Source organism: Siniperca chuatsi, linkage group LG5, assembly GCF_020085105.1.
Source record: "Siniperca chuatsi isolate FFG_IHB_CAS linkage group LG5, ASM2008510v1, whole genome shotgun sequence".
In the NCBI taxonomy this organism is placed as follows: domain Eukaryota; kingdom Metazoa; phylum Chordata; class Actinopteri; order Centrarchiformes; family Sinipercidae; genus Siniperca; species Siniperca chuatsi.
The window spans coordinates 20,295,541-20,309,283 of record NC_058046.1 but is presented as its reverse complement, the minus strand read 5'-3'; the positions used below and the strand labels follow the sequence as shown (position 1 = coordinate 20,309,283).

The 13,743-nt window shown below is 40.3% G+C and overlaps 1 protein-coding gene across 2 annotated transcripts in view; it reads left to right on the top strand.

Moving 5' to 3' along the window:
* Positions 1 to 13,743, top strand: part of bmpr1ba (bone morphogenetic protein receptor, type IBa) — a 71,364-nt gene that overhangs the window by 38,178 nt on the left and 19,443 nt on the right. For both annotated transcript variants that reach the window (XM_044195539.1, XM_044195540.1), the window contains one exon: positions 4,437 to 4,854. In XM_044195539.1, the coding sequence (XP_044051474.1) occupies positions 4,749 to 4,854 (106 nt within the window). In that variant the 5' untranslated portion in view covers positions 4,437 to 4,748. The remainder of the gene's footprint in view (positions 1 to 4,436; positions 4,855 to 13,743) is intronic.

The following is a 13,743-nucleotide window of genomic DNA, read 5'->3' as shown; positions in this document are numbered from 1 at the left end:
CAACTCGGAAATTTGAGTGTGTTATGCTTGTAGCGGTTAATGTAGCCTTGAGCCACTAGCTTCAACCAACCCTTTATTAGACCTAGCGCAGCTCCCTCTGGAGCCACAAAAGGCTTTATATGCAGTAGTAGTACTCCACAACGCCTGTAAACTGACACTAATATGTAAAATCAATGGAGTTCCCCTTTAACTAAGAAAAACTGCCTTCTTTAAAGCTGGATTTTTAAAAGGGTTCCTATTGCTTAAGATGTATGAACATCTCAACCAACAAAGGAACACTTAATTCCTCCTCCTTCAATTTATTTGAAAAATTAAAAATCTCCACATTTGCAGATACATGGTTTTCACTGGACAGCGACGGAGGAATCTTTTGTACTAATGTATCATTTGTATCCTAATTTCAGAGATCAGAAAGTAAATGTGTTTTCATGTTTCTACACCCTTGGCGACATTCAGCATTCTGAAAGCAGTCGACTTTCTTTAAAGTGTTGACACTGAAAGCTGCTGACATGTGAAGTTGTTGTTATGACAGCCTGTCAAAAATGATGAGAGAGTGAATGCTGAATAGAGGGCATATTGACCCCCAGCACTGGCTGTGACACATCATCTGAATGTGTAAAAGGGAAATGGAATACCATTAGCATGTAAAAAACATAAGCAGTCAGAAAAAAACAGTGCTATATGCTTCAGATTCAAATGTCTGAACAACTTTATTTTTGACCTAAATTAGAAATTGGTTTGTCTCCGGCCTACTTTTAGCGCTCTCTGATCCCTATTGTCCATCACTCTGTCCTCCTCTTCCCATGCACCTTTTCCCTCCTCTCTCTGAACTCCTTCACATCTCCCCAAAAAGGTCACCAGTCTCCATTTATCATCTCACTTCTTCAGAAATCTTTCCTTCAAACCTCCTTAGACAACCATCATTCTTCTCTGATCTTTCCTTTTGTTTTTCCTGTCAGCAGCCCTTTCTTCACTCCTCTTTCTCTTTCAGTTTTACTGCTCATCCTTCGCTTGTGACAGTCTCAGCCATTTATCATAGGCCCAGCATGAGGGTGACACTATGGATGAATAGCAAGTGTGTGTGTGTGTGTGTGTGTGTGTGTGTGTGTGTGTGTTTGGGGGGCACCAGCCTACAATACCTTAAAGTAAATGTGTCAATCTGCATATGATATCCTGTCTTCCAGCAAATCACTACAGACATTCATTACACTATCTCTCTCACACACACACACACACACACACACACACACACACACACACACAGCTAGTGGGGATTGGGGGAAAATGCTGTCACAGTTTTTAAAAGGCTTCCCGTGGTTAGACATGCTTGAAATGACATTCTGGTTCACTGGAGAAGGGGAGTAGGAGAGGGAGTGGAGGAGAGAAAGACAGAGGTGGAGGGGGAGGGCAGCTGAGTTTGTGAGGTACAAAAACTTTTAACACATGCTGTGTTTGATCTAGGAGAGCAGAGAAAAGTGAGAGGGGTAAAGACTTTCAGTCATTCGGTCACATTCACACACATGAAAGGGACAAACGGTACAGTAGGTCTCCTAAACATAGATTTTTGCTGTAAAGTCTATTCTCATACAATATTTTGACTACATTAAGGGGCGAATTCACAAAGAATGAATTGTGGCCACTGATAGCACCAGGAATTACAACCGCTATCTGCGACGTCTCAAGGTCTGAGTCACAAAAGAGATTGCGATAATGATATTTCAGCGCAAACACGGCCAAAAAATTTTGCAGCTGAGAGTGCAAGAGTGCAATTTGCCATTGTTTTGCATCATCTGCAATTTCTGTAGTGGCCCCAGTACTGAAGTAGCATATCACATGACAAGTTTAAGCAACCTTTGAGTCAAAAATTTTTATAAATGCAGTTGCAAGAACAATACTTTCCACTCATGTGAGAGAACTTATTCTTATTCCAGTTATATATTATTAGTATTCTAATTATCTAATAACTCCCCCTGCTCTTTCATTCGTTTCTGTCTGAGTGATGTCTCAAATTTTTCTACGACTCACTCTGTATGGAGTTTTTGTTATTTGGGGTCCTTAACTGTGCACTCTCCCTCATGCCTCTGGGCGCATGGAGAGCTGTTTTAATTTTAAAGAGCCAGAAAGTCCGCTGGTGGTGGAGGGATGGATGGCACAAACAAACAAAGGACTTTAACCCAGGAGACTGAAGTTCGTGTCCCGTGTAAAACCAAAAGTCAATGTTGACTCATTTAAAGTTTTAAGTTACATAAAGTTACTATGTGACTTACATAATGTACTAAACTTACATTAGTTGCGTAACTTACGTAACATACTTATTTTAATCCAAACCATGATCTTTTCCTAAGCCTAACCAAGTTTTTTTTTTTTTTCTTTTGCCTAAACATAACCAAACTGCAACCGTTTCACAATGTTAACCACGTATTTAACGTAACGCATACGTAACGTATGCTTGCAGCTCGTCCTTAACAGGTACCGGTGCCACCGGTGCCACCGGTAGGGGCGCTAATTTAGGAAACGCTCCCGTAGGTCATATTAGAGGGTAAGAACAAACAACCTATGTGGATGTATGGGTTGGAGGACTTGTTGGACTCAAAGAGTTCTGAAGTTCAGAGAGAGTGTGTAAATTATGGATTATAACTTATTTCACATTTGGCTAAATTGCATGCTAAGCATCACCAAAATTCCCCTAGAAAGGATAGACAATGCTTGATATTTACAAATTAATTTTCACTGTCAACAGATGGAGTTTCCGTGGTAGCTACTTAAAACCATATACTCACTAATCATTTCAAAACATCTTGTGTGCTAAATATCACTCGCTCCTAAGATGAAAAATCACCAAGACATCTTGCTTCGAAAAATGACACTGGATCTGGTTTCCACATGACACATAATTGACTGGAACGTCAGTTACTGTATATTAAGGTTCGTGTGGGAAAGGGGCTTCAGAGAGGAGGGGATGAGGCGAGACAGAAGAAGAATAGGGAAGCACCAGGGCAGGACTGTTTATTTATGAAATGATTTTTCCTCTCATCGAGGAGCGAAGGAGCCAGGCCACCTGTTGTTTGTGACTAATGAACAACATGAACGAGTGTGAGGGGAAAAAAAGAAGTGCAGCAGTGGCTACAAACGAGAAGGATTAACATGAAAACAAAACCTGTTTGCCCTGACGATTTAACCTTAAAAAAAATAGCTCCTTATTTAGTGCCGTTTCAGGTCTGTATTGCTTTTTGCTAAAAGCAAAGTGTTCTCAGCACACACATACACACAGAATTTTGTCTACAGTAAATGCCTCACAGGCAACAGGATAGCTCTGAAAAGGAAATGGTCTATTAGAGTGTCTCAACCCATTTACTTATTAGTATAAAAACTCCAGGCAAGGGTGATGTAATCTCTAACAGCTCCTTTAAAGTGTGTGAAGAGATGTTTTGTCAGAGGTTTTCTGGAGTCCAGGTGTCATACTTTCAAATTAATTATTTATATTTTCTGAAAAATACCATTATCTCATGTCTGAAAACAAATCTTGGCTGCGGTAAAAACGGGGTAATAAAAATGCTTTTGACTGGTAATCCCAACACAGACTGTGGAGAGACCAATCGGACAAACTTGGGTACAGTTTGACTTAAGACATTGTTTTGGATAGGCCTGTCCCAGTCTGCTCCCAGACTAAGACGTAAGGACATGTTGAGTACACTACAAATTTAGCCTTCTCATGTATCAAAACAATTGAAATGCACTCTGTTTTAGCAGACTTGAAGAAGGCCCGTGCTCGTAATTACTTACCATTTGGGCTGCTGGTGAGGGCACGCTGTTCACACAGGTGGCTTTTTTTCTGGATAAGAGCTTCCGATACATTTGCTGAACATATACTGATCATATGTCCACAGTTAGGCAATGCATACACAAATCAGTAAAGAAAGATGATTGATGTTTTTGTGATGTTTAAATAGATGATGTGACAGTGGTTGTTTACTGACCATTTTTTGGCTAATCGAAGTTGTTTCCTAGTGCTACTCAGTTATTTACAATGTAGCAGTTTCTCAATTGTACCACTGCTCAAATAACTCTTTATATAACTTTGTAGTCCATGTATAGCTATAGTCAACTATTCATTCCACTTTCACCTTGTTCAAAGAATTCCTGCCAAAAATAAAAAGTGGAAACAGTTATCTGTAAGCTGTTAAAGGAGCTGAATCCCTCAGATCCTGCTCCTTGTTTTCAATATCCTCCTCACCCTCCTCTCCTACTTTTTACTAAACCCCATCATGCTTCTGTCTGCTCCCTGCCCCCGTTTTCTTTCCACCCACCCATGTCCGCCCTCCCTGTGTGTGTGTGTGTGTGTGTGTGTGTGTGCGTGCCTCCCTACTAGCCAAGTGAAGTAAACTCCCCCTTTTTGTCTCTCTCTCTCTCTCTCTCTCTCTCTCACTCTCTCTCAGCTGGGCTGCTACTGTCAGACCGGGTTGGAGGACAATCAACTGCAACTGCTGCTGCCGCTGCTGGTGTGTTTTGTGTGGCGTGGATGGTGTGGACTTTCTCACGTTGCGGTGGACACACACACACTAATACAGGAGCTTGCATGCCCGGTACTCCCCCCCTTCTTGCTCTCTCTCTCTCTCTCTCTCTCTCTCTCTCTCTCCCTCTGGCACATTCACACACTTGGAGGGAGAAGCAGTGTGTGAGTGGCGGATCCTGTTGTGTGGAGTGTACTGAAGAGAGGAGAAGAGAGGAGCGGAGCGGCAGACTCTACCATGCCAGTGCAGGGAGAAAAGCTGAAGCGCTGTCTCTCTCTCTGTCTCTGGAGCCGGAGTCCTCTGCTGTTGCTTGGACTGTTCTCTCTTCACGCACAAGCACATGGTGAGTTGCTGCAAACTCTCTCTCTACCCGCCGCTGTTGTTGTTTTTACTTAGCTTTTCTCTGAAGTTGCTCTGATGCATGTGTGATTTTTCTTTTCACACTTTTGTTTAGTTCTGGCTTCTCTTCTCCCTACTGCAAATGTTATTGGTGTTTCTGTTCTCTCTGCTCTGTGTTTCACATCTTGAATCTTACTTGTACATGTGTGTTACTTTTTAAAAGTTGCAGCTTAAATCTGGGCTCTGCTATGCAGCGCATGCAGTCTGTAAGCAACTCGTGATGACAGTCAGTTTTAGAAGTTGGCTCCAAAATGTAGCAACTGATGAAGACACGATCCTAAACAGAAGATATGCATGTGGTTGTTTTACATCAGGGAGTCATTCATGTTTAATGTTACATGTAATGTTTAATGTTAATCACAGTAGTATGTGTAGGATTTAATCAAAGCCAGCAGCTCAAAAAAGTCCCAGCTGAGATGGTTTTACAATATTTTTCATTTTATTTTCCAATTGTGAAATAATAGGGTTTTGGTGGGTGCAGCTCTGTGTTTTGTTCTTTTTGTTAGACTGACAATAGTGAATTTGAGACAAGAAGTTAAAAAACACTGTTATAGAACAAATAGATAGTTGTTTTGAGATTTTCACATCATATCGATATGGTAAATCAACAACAATCTCTTGAAGATAATGTAAGCTTTTCTACTTATTTTTTCTACTTATTTACAACTTGTTATTATTGCGAGTTCAAGAGTGGTAAGTTATTGATTATCTGATCACAATTTCACACTTTAATTTAGAAGTTCTATAGTTGCTCTGACGTTCAGAGAGATATATTATCGTGCACCAACATTGTTACCGTTAGCCGCATCAGCCACTTTGTCTGTGACCATGTTTGGTATTTGGAGTGTGATTGGCGAGGTGTTGGAGAGAGAACGTATCAGATTTAGTAGTCTGTTATGTTCAGTGCTGTGATGTGTGTCATTAAGGTTCGACACTCTTCTGTTGTTTTTCCCGCATATAGGTTGAACCATGGCACAGCAGCTCTGTAGATTATCGTCGCAATCACTGATTCAAAAAAGTCATTATTGATGGAATTTAAATGATTGTGTGTGTGTGTGCTGTCAAGTTCAGAATACAAGCTTAGACAGTGTTTCTTATGCGTGATAGTGTCTGTGCATATTATTCTTTTCTCTCTTTATTGTTGGTCTATTTAAAGTCATTGGAGATTGTTTCAGCTGGGAGTCCTGAAGTTAAGCCAGCAAAAGCTCATAACTCATACTCAGTGTGCTATGTACTGAGGTTGTCCTGTGACCTCTGGCTGCATGTCATCCACTCTTTCTCGTCCATCTTTCCTGTCATTGTCACTGGTTGAATCGGCTTTCCTATGGCGTCCATGCTGTGCTAACCTCTTCTTTTGATTTATTCTCTTTGCTTGCAGATGCAGTTTTATCATTTAAAGCTAAGCCTTGGAAGGAATAACAGTTGAATTCCATGAACATTAAAGCATTTGCACTGCACACATGAGCACACATGGACACAAACATTAAATTGCCTGAGTGTTTTAGACTCATGGTAACACTGACTGCTCTGTCTAAGAAGCTGCAGAACAGCTGCCAAAGAAGAAGACATGTGAAATCTAACATAAAGTTGGACCTCTACCAAGTTTTTTTTTGTGTTACACTCCAGAAAGTCATTCACACCATGTCTTTCGTTGATATCAAGTTCATATTATATTAGAAAAAAGTATATTTGTTTTCCCCCATTTATCTTTATGCTTACACTTTGTATTGCTGCAAATGGGACATGGAACAAATCTCCATAAATGCAGTGTTTTAGAATTAGTGTCAGGTGTTGGGATGTAATGTTTCAGTCAATTTAAATGCCATTGTAACATTAGTGCACAAGCAATAGGTTAGTGAAACAAATTCTCTGCTCCTGATGTCCGCCAGATCTGAGTTGATTCACCGAAAACATGTATTTATTTATCTGAGGACACATTTCTTCAGGCTTTACCCCTGTTTTCCCGAATTACTGCTAGAGCTGCTCTAACTCTCTTTGCTCAGTCTGTTAATAAATAAAAATGCCAGAGTATTTTTAAACTATAATAATATTGCTGTGCTTCCATAGATAAGAACATCCCCAAAATTCAAAAGATTGTAAACTCAAAAAATGAACACACAGTGCATCATTTTATTTGGATGCTTTCTGTTTCAATGTCTACTGACCAAGCTTGGCCTCAGCAGAATGCCCAGATTGTACATTTGAAAAACAAACAGTTTTAGTGTGTCATTTTATTTCTCACCCTAAATGCTATTTGGTCGTCAAAGTCGAGTCAGGTGTGCTCAAGCAGTTCCAAATAATTAAAACTGTATTCAAATAGCATTTAGCCCGAGGCCTCTTAGCAACAGCCTCATTCATTGGTTGACACATAGATGATTGATTGGACCAGCAACAGGCTCATTCATTGGTTGACACACAGATGATTGATTGTCCTGGCAATAGATTCAGCCATGACTCAACAGGCAAATATTTGTTTTCTGAAGAACTATATGAAAAAAAAGAAAAAGAGAGCAGGTAGAGAGAGGTTTTTATTTATCAGGCTATCTGTACCTCACTTTTTATTTCTCTGTCCACCTTTTTCTTGCTGTGTTATCTCTGTTTCTTCCCACTCTCTCCCACTCTAAAACATAACATGGATGCTTGGTAGAATGAACGGAAGTCTAGACTTGGTCAGCTAGTGTTTCCTGGTCCTATAGCCACAGGTGAACTGGGGTCATTACAGGTTTTAGACAGGCAGTAGAGAGCTACGATGTTGTGTCTGAATGAAGGTCACAGTTTGCCCTACAGCATGTATAGACCGTTGTCTCTGCAGCAAACAAATTAAGGACGATGTGTTCATTATTCCTCAAGGAGAAATGAGAGCATGGGTAATGCACACACTTATGCACGCTTTATAAATCACACACACACCCGCACAGATCTTCTTTGACCTTCCACCTACGCCAGGCTGCAGCCTTCAATGTGAGTTCTGGGAAGTGAGGAGTGAGTGTGATAGCTTACATTTCATTGTCCTTGGTGGAAATAAGCACCGCTATATCAGTTTTCACAGTCAAAGCTCTGCCAGTTGCTTTGCTTTTGTCACTGCCCGCTAATGAGACTATGTTGCTCTCTGCAGAATTTCAGGTTTTGTTTTAACAGAATAAAACACCTTCCTGGTTTTAAGCCAAAATAATTGCTTCCCACATGTTGTTTGACACTGTGTTCTCCAAGCACTGAGAATGTTCCGTGCCACTCTTCAACTCGCATTTCACAGTGATCTTTTTTTAGTTTTCATAAAGTTGTTGGCAAAATCTGTGTGCTTTATCCTTTTCTGTGTGTGTGTGTGTGTGTGTGTCACTGAACACCTGCTTGATGATTTCAGGTTTCACTGAGTTGTTGTTTTCTTCACACAAGAACAGATTTACTCAAAATGGTGTTCCCATGGTGGAAAAGAGACCAAATGTAGACTCTTAATGTTGAGTGCTCTGGTGTCTGATGTTATTTTTTGAGAAAATCAATAGGCTGTACAGGTACTAGACAAGACAGACTGCATGCTCTGTTATTTGCATTTATTGTCACCCGCAATGAAATCGATGCATCTATCATCTCAGAAGCATTCAGTTTAGTCTATTCAGAGACACAAACAGTTGGGATTCATAGGGGTACTCAGCTCTCAGGACATCATTGACAAAACTATTATCCTCGCGAAAAGCTGACTGAGAGATTTCTAAATAAAAAGCAGTTTAGAGCAAAGAGAAGCAGAAGGCGTGAGAGCTGGCTCACTGTACCAAACTGCTAGTAGCGCTTTCTGCTCCTTAGTCTCAAAGCTTACTGACAGGATGTGTTGAGTTCCCTCGCTGGAAACTGATACCTCCATTAGAACTACTGATCTGCTGAAACACAGAGGTAAAGTGTTGCTGCTGGTTGTAGAAAACAAATTGCTGGTGTCCTGAAGTAAACTCACACCTTAGATATAGCCTTTTTATTTTCTCTGTATGATGTCTGAAATTTTTTCTTCAACACAGCTGGGGCCACGGTTTGCCCCTGGGAGTGTGAACGGGTGAGGTTTAAGAAGGCGGTAGTGGTGGCAGGAGTCGAGGATATAGAGCTTCAGTGACAACGCAATGACATAAATATGAGTCCATGATATGCCATGCTTGACACAACTCTTATGTGTTTGAGGAAAAAAAAGTGATCTTGAAATGACCTCTAAAAGGTGGAAGGTAAGGGAAAGTGAGGAGAGTTTGGGACTGAGGGGTATTACATCCTGTAATGGATACAGATCCAGTAACTTCTATCCCAGTCAGATTACCGGTCTGGCCCTGACTTCTTAAGACACAGCTGGAGCAGGAGAAGTTGTGTGTGTGTGTGTGTGTGTGTGAGAGAGAGAGAGAGTGAATGAGGAAGAGAGTTTTTTTTAATACAATGAATACGCTGTGAATAGTCTGTAGTTGTGATTGTGTATGTTTGGTCATTTTTAAGACATGGAAAATTGACTTAGTATGTAAAGTAAGCATGTAAAAGTAACATTTTAGCAACAAAAAAAAATTTTGTGGCAATTTTATTGGAAAAAGGGCAAAAAAAAAAGATTATTCCTTTCTTTGTGTGAGCTGAGAGCTCTCTGTACAGTACAACACAACACAATACAGTGATGGACAGATAACAGGTGAAACGGAGCAGAGCAAAGCTGGCCGCACTGCGCTGGGACTATTAGGGCTTAGGGTTTTCCATCTCCCCCCCCCCCACACACACACACACCCAACACCCCATAATACCCACCCCTACACCCGCTCGCAGCCCCTGGAACAAATTTTTTGGATGGGGAAGGGTGATTGAGGCAGGGAGAGAGTAACTACACATTGTTTTTGGCACCTGACTTGGTGTTGAGAGTCAAGACAGGCGATAGGAGATATTCAATAGAGAGGGAGAGAGAGAGACATAACATACAGCAAATGAGGTTTTCACGAGGGTTATTCAGTCAATCTGTAAATTCTCTTCTTCCCTTTTTCTTTAGAAAACACAGTTAAACTATGACTAAATTAACCATATACTGAATCTCTCTGTGTCCTTATGTGAGATCTGAGCTAAACAGCCTTTTTAACTCATCCTTTTAGATTTAGTGGTTTAAGGCTGAGATATTGAGCCAATATTGCCCTTTCTGGCTTATAAAAGATGCTGTCATGTTTTGTGTGGACCTAAAATAAATCTCCTCATGAACCCATGACCTTTCCCATGGTACTATCATTATGTGTATTAGTTAACCACAGGAATCGAAAGCAAAGAACAAGAGTAAATTAATCGTCTACGTTAAATGTGGCAGTGAAAAATGACAAATTTCACAGGCTGTAATTTAGGGTCATTTGAGGATGTCAGGATGCCCACTTTTAACCAAATGGCTTTCCAATACAGACAATAATCATATGCTATGATGGGTACCTAATGGCTGTCCAGATGGGAGTGGATGTTTAGTGTGTGTGTGAGTGAGTCAACGGGTCTAGCTGAAAGCATGTTTGTCCAGTGAGATAGTACAGAGGAGGCCTGGAGCCACTGATGGGTGATATGTGACTTCATTAATGGGAAGCTAATCACACAGAGGAGACAGTGGGACGCATACAACTGTAAACACATGTACACTTACACAAACACACACACAGATACATGTAGAGATGTGGTCTTGTCATGGATGTTACACAAATACACACTAATGTCCACATTCCACACATTATCCACACATCAATGGGAAATACATTAATATCCTCCCACAGCCCACACACACACACACACACACTATACATGCATACACATGCACACATACAGGCTGTAAATGAATGGAAAGTGACTGTTTAAGCCTGTGGAGATGACTGATACGCCACAGACCAGAACTCTGGGAAATAAACACATGGCAGTGGTAATGTTAACACCATCAGCCCTCCCTCTACCCACACACACACAAACAAACCCTTACACACACACTAACACTCTCTCCTCTCCGACAGGCACACAGCAAGGCACTCACCTACACACAGATTTGTTCTTATTCTCAGTGTCGGGTGTCTCAAATTCAGATTTTGTTCATTTATCATTCAGCCCAAGAAATCACTGTTAGTGGGTATTAGTTCTGCATGAAAATGATTGTGTTTGTAAATCATGGTGTGAGTGTGAGGTTTTGCTAACTGACAAAGAGTGCTTTGATTGCTCCAACCTAGGGCTAGATGTGTCCTGAAAGAGAAATTATAGTTTCTGCTATATTATTACATATTCCTTGTTTGTGGGGGTGTGTGTGTGTGGGTGTGTGTGTGTGTTCAGTGGAGCTTTTAGTAATACCACTGTTTGTTTGATATGCATGTTGTGTGTCAGAACTGCAGAGTGACACTGCATTTCCATGATATGAATCCAATCAGGATGGTCTCGTCAAGGTTTGAACTGTTTATTGCAACAGTAAACACACATTTGTGTTTTTGTGACACAGACTTGACTCAGTTATCATGAACCCCATGCCAGAGCCTGGGATTCACAACATTTAAAGGTGCTATTGGTAACATTGATAACATTCAGCCACTAGATGACGCACTCCCCCTCCCCGCTTCCATTCCATTCCAATGGTTGCCAGTTTGTTGCACAACCTGCGGGCGAGTGGAGTGAGACTCAGACAGAATCTTTCGTGAAAGAGTAATGAATTCATTTTTGCAACATATAGCTAGCTATACATTAGCTATACATTTAGGTTACTTTGTGCGGTGGTGTTTCATGTAAAGTTATCTGGTAATCTTAGGATATGGCTATCTTACACTATAAGACATTAGGTAAATATTTACATTTTAATCCAATCGATGCTATTAAAACCCACAGTGCTTGACATTAGACAGGCAGCTACAGTAAAAGTTGACATTAGCTAGCACGTAGTGTTGATATTAGCTAGTGTGTAGTGTTGACCTAAAATTAGTCTAAGTATTTTCTTGCTGAAAACAAATCTCATAGCAGATTATAAAAAACAGCTGAGCGCCACACAGCAACAATGAACATTAATTTACCTTAGACATGCCAAATGCGTAATATATTGGGATCCCACATCCACTCCATTCTTAAAGAAGGGCAACTGTCTTTTCATAAGCGGACCAGTCCACCAATGGCCCAGATGGACCAGTGACTGGTCAATCAACTTGCCCTGCATAAACTTGTACTGGCCCCAGGCCATCGGTTACGTCGTTCCCTGGCCCACTTCTAAATCCCCTCTGATACACATCTGCATTATGATGTTACATTGTTTGAGGGAACTATAACGTTAGGTAACTGGACGCAACTGTCACTAATGCTATCGTAGCTCCTCAGGGATTGAAGCTGTTATTTTTCTAATTTTTAAAGATTTACAATCTAACGAGTGACACCACATTAGATAAGGTTGTAAGGGCTTTGGCTGTTGGTAGTTGTTGTCGATTTTGTTTAAATATACAGAATTATTATAATTTTATGGGTTATTGTTGTTCGGACAATTAAGCAAAGATAGCTAATATGTGCTAATGTCAGTATCCATTTTTTCCACACTAACTGGAAACTGTACCACATGATACCAGCGTCACATTAGACCTTTTGAATTAGCATTTCATTTCAGTCAGTGTTGCCTCTTGGGCTAAATCTACATTTGGATTTGTAACTTTTGTAACTTTTTTTTAGGATGACAAACTTATTCCTCCTCCTTCTCTACAGTGTCTCTTTTGCACATCTCTCTCTCTATTCATCGAACACGTCCTTGTCCTCAATGCCTTTCTGTGTTGTGTGCTGTGTATTTAAAGTTTGTGTCACTTGAAATATTTATTTAAGGAAACCATGCAGTTGATGTATGTTTTGAAGTGGGGCAATTTCTCAGCCTGCCAGGAAGAAAAAAAAGTGTGTATTTGTGTCCCTGCATATTGTGTTGACCATGAGATGAGCAACTGTATAGCATTAGTGTTTATTTGAGAAAGAAGAGAAAGTTAAAATAAATTAGAGCCATCAATTTAAAACAAAAGTCCAGTTTTAAGTTATCTTGTAACTGTGCAATATTGTCTGGCTTTTTTAATATCTCACATAGACACATGTACATGACATACACATAAGCACACGCAAAAAAAGGTGACATCATATGACTAGACTTACCCCCCCGTTTTAAGCAGCGAAGGATTGGATCTCCCAAAAATGCAAAGTATCTCTACTATGCCATCATTCTCCATTTCCCAAAAGCACCTTTAGCTTGTAAGAGTGTGTCTGTTTTTTTTTTTTTTTAATTGCTCTGTTATATACACACTGTGGGTGTCTGTGGAATTCTAAACTTGGGCTGTTATATTTGCCATTGCCAACTATCGACTTGGCGAGTGTGTGGCTATTGTTTATCAGTTTATAGGCATGATTTTTGCATACCACCATGATGGAACAATGAGTCACATGACGATATTACTGGAATAGCATATCCAATATGGTAAAAATAGCTGCCACGTTTGAATGGACTGTGAGGGTGTGTGTATTGTAACCTGATGCTTCTTATTTTATGTTGGTGTGCATCATAGTCCAAGTATGCTGTATTCAGTCGTAAAACCAGAATTTGATTATACATTATATGAGTGTGTAATGACTTTTATAACTTTTATCCCTTCTAATGAGAGTGCAGGGTTAACAATGGCAATATGTTATATTTGGCCAGTTGGTCAGGCCACTATTGGAGGCTTTGTTAATTTATTATTGTTTTGTTTGTAAGACATTTGATTCCAGTTTGGATTTGAAATCTGTTGTAGAGGGTTTTACCAAAATCATTGTCAAGCTTTGACAGACTGCAGGCGCAAAGCATAATCTTTGCGAGTCAAGCAGTAGACACCAAAAACTG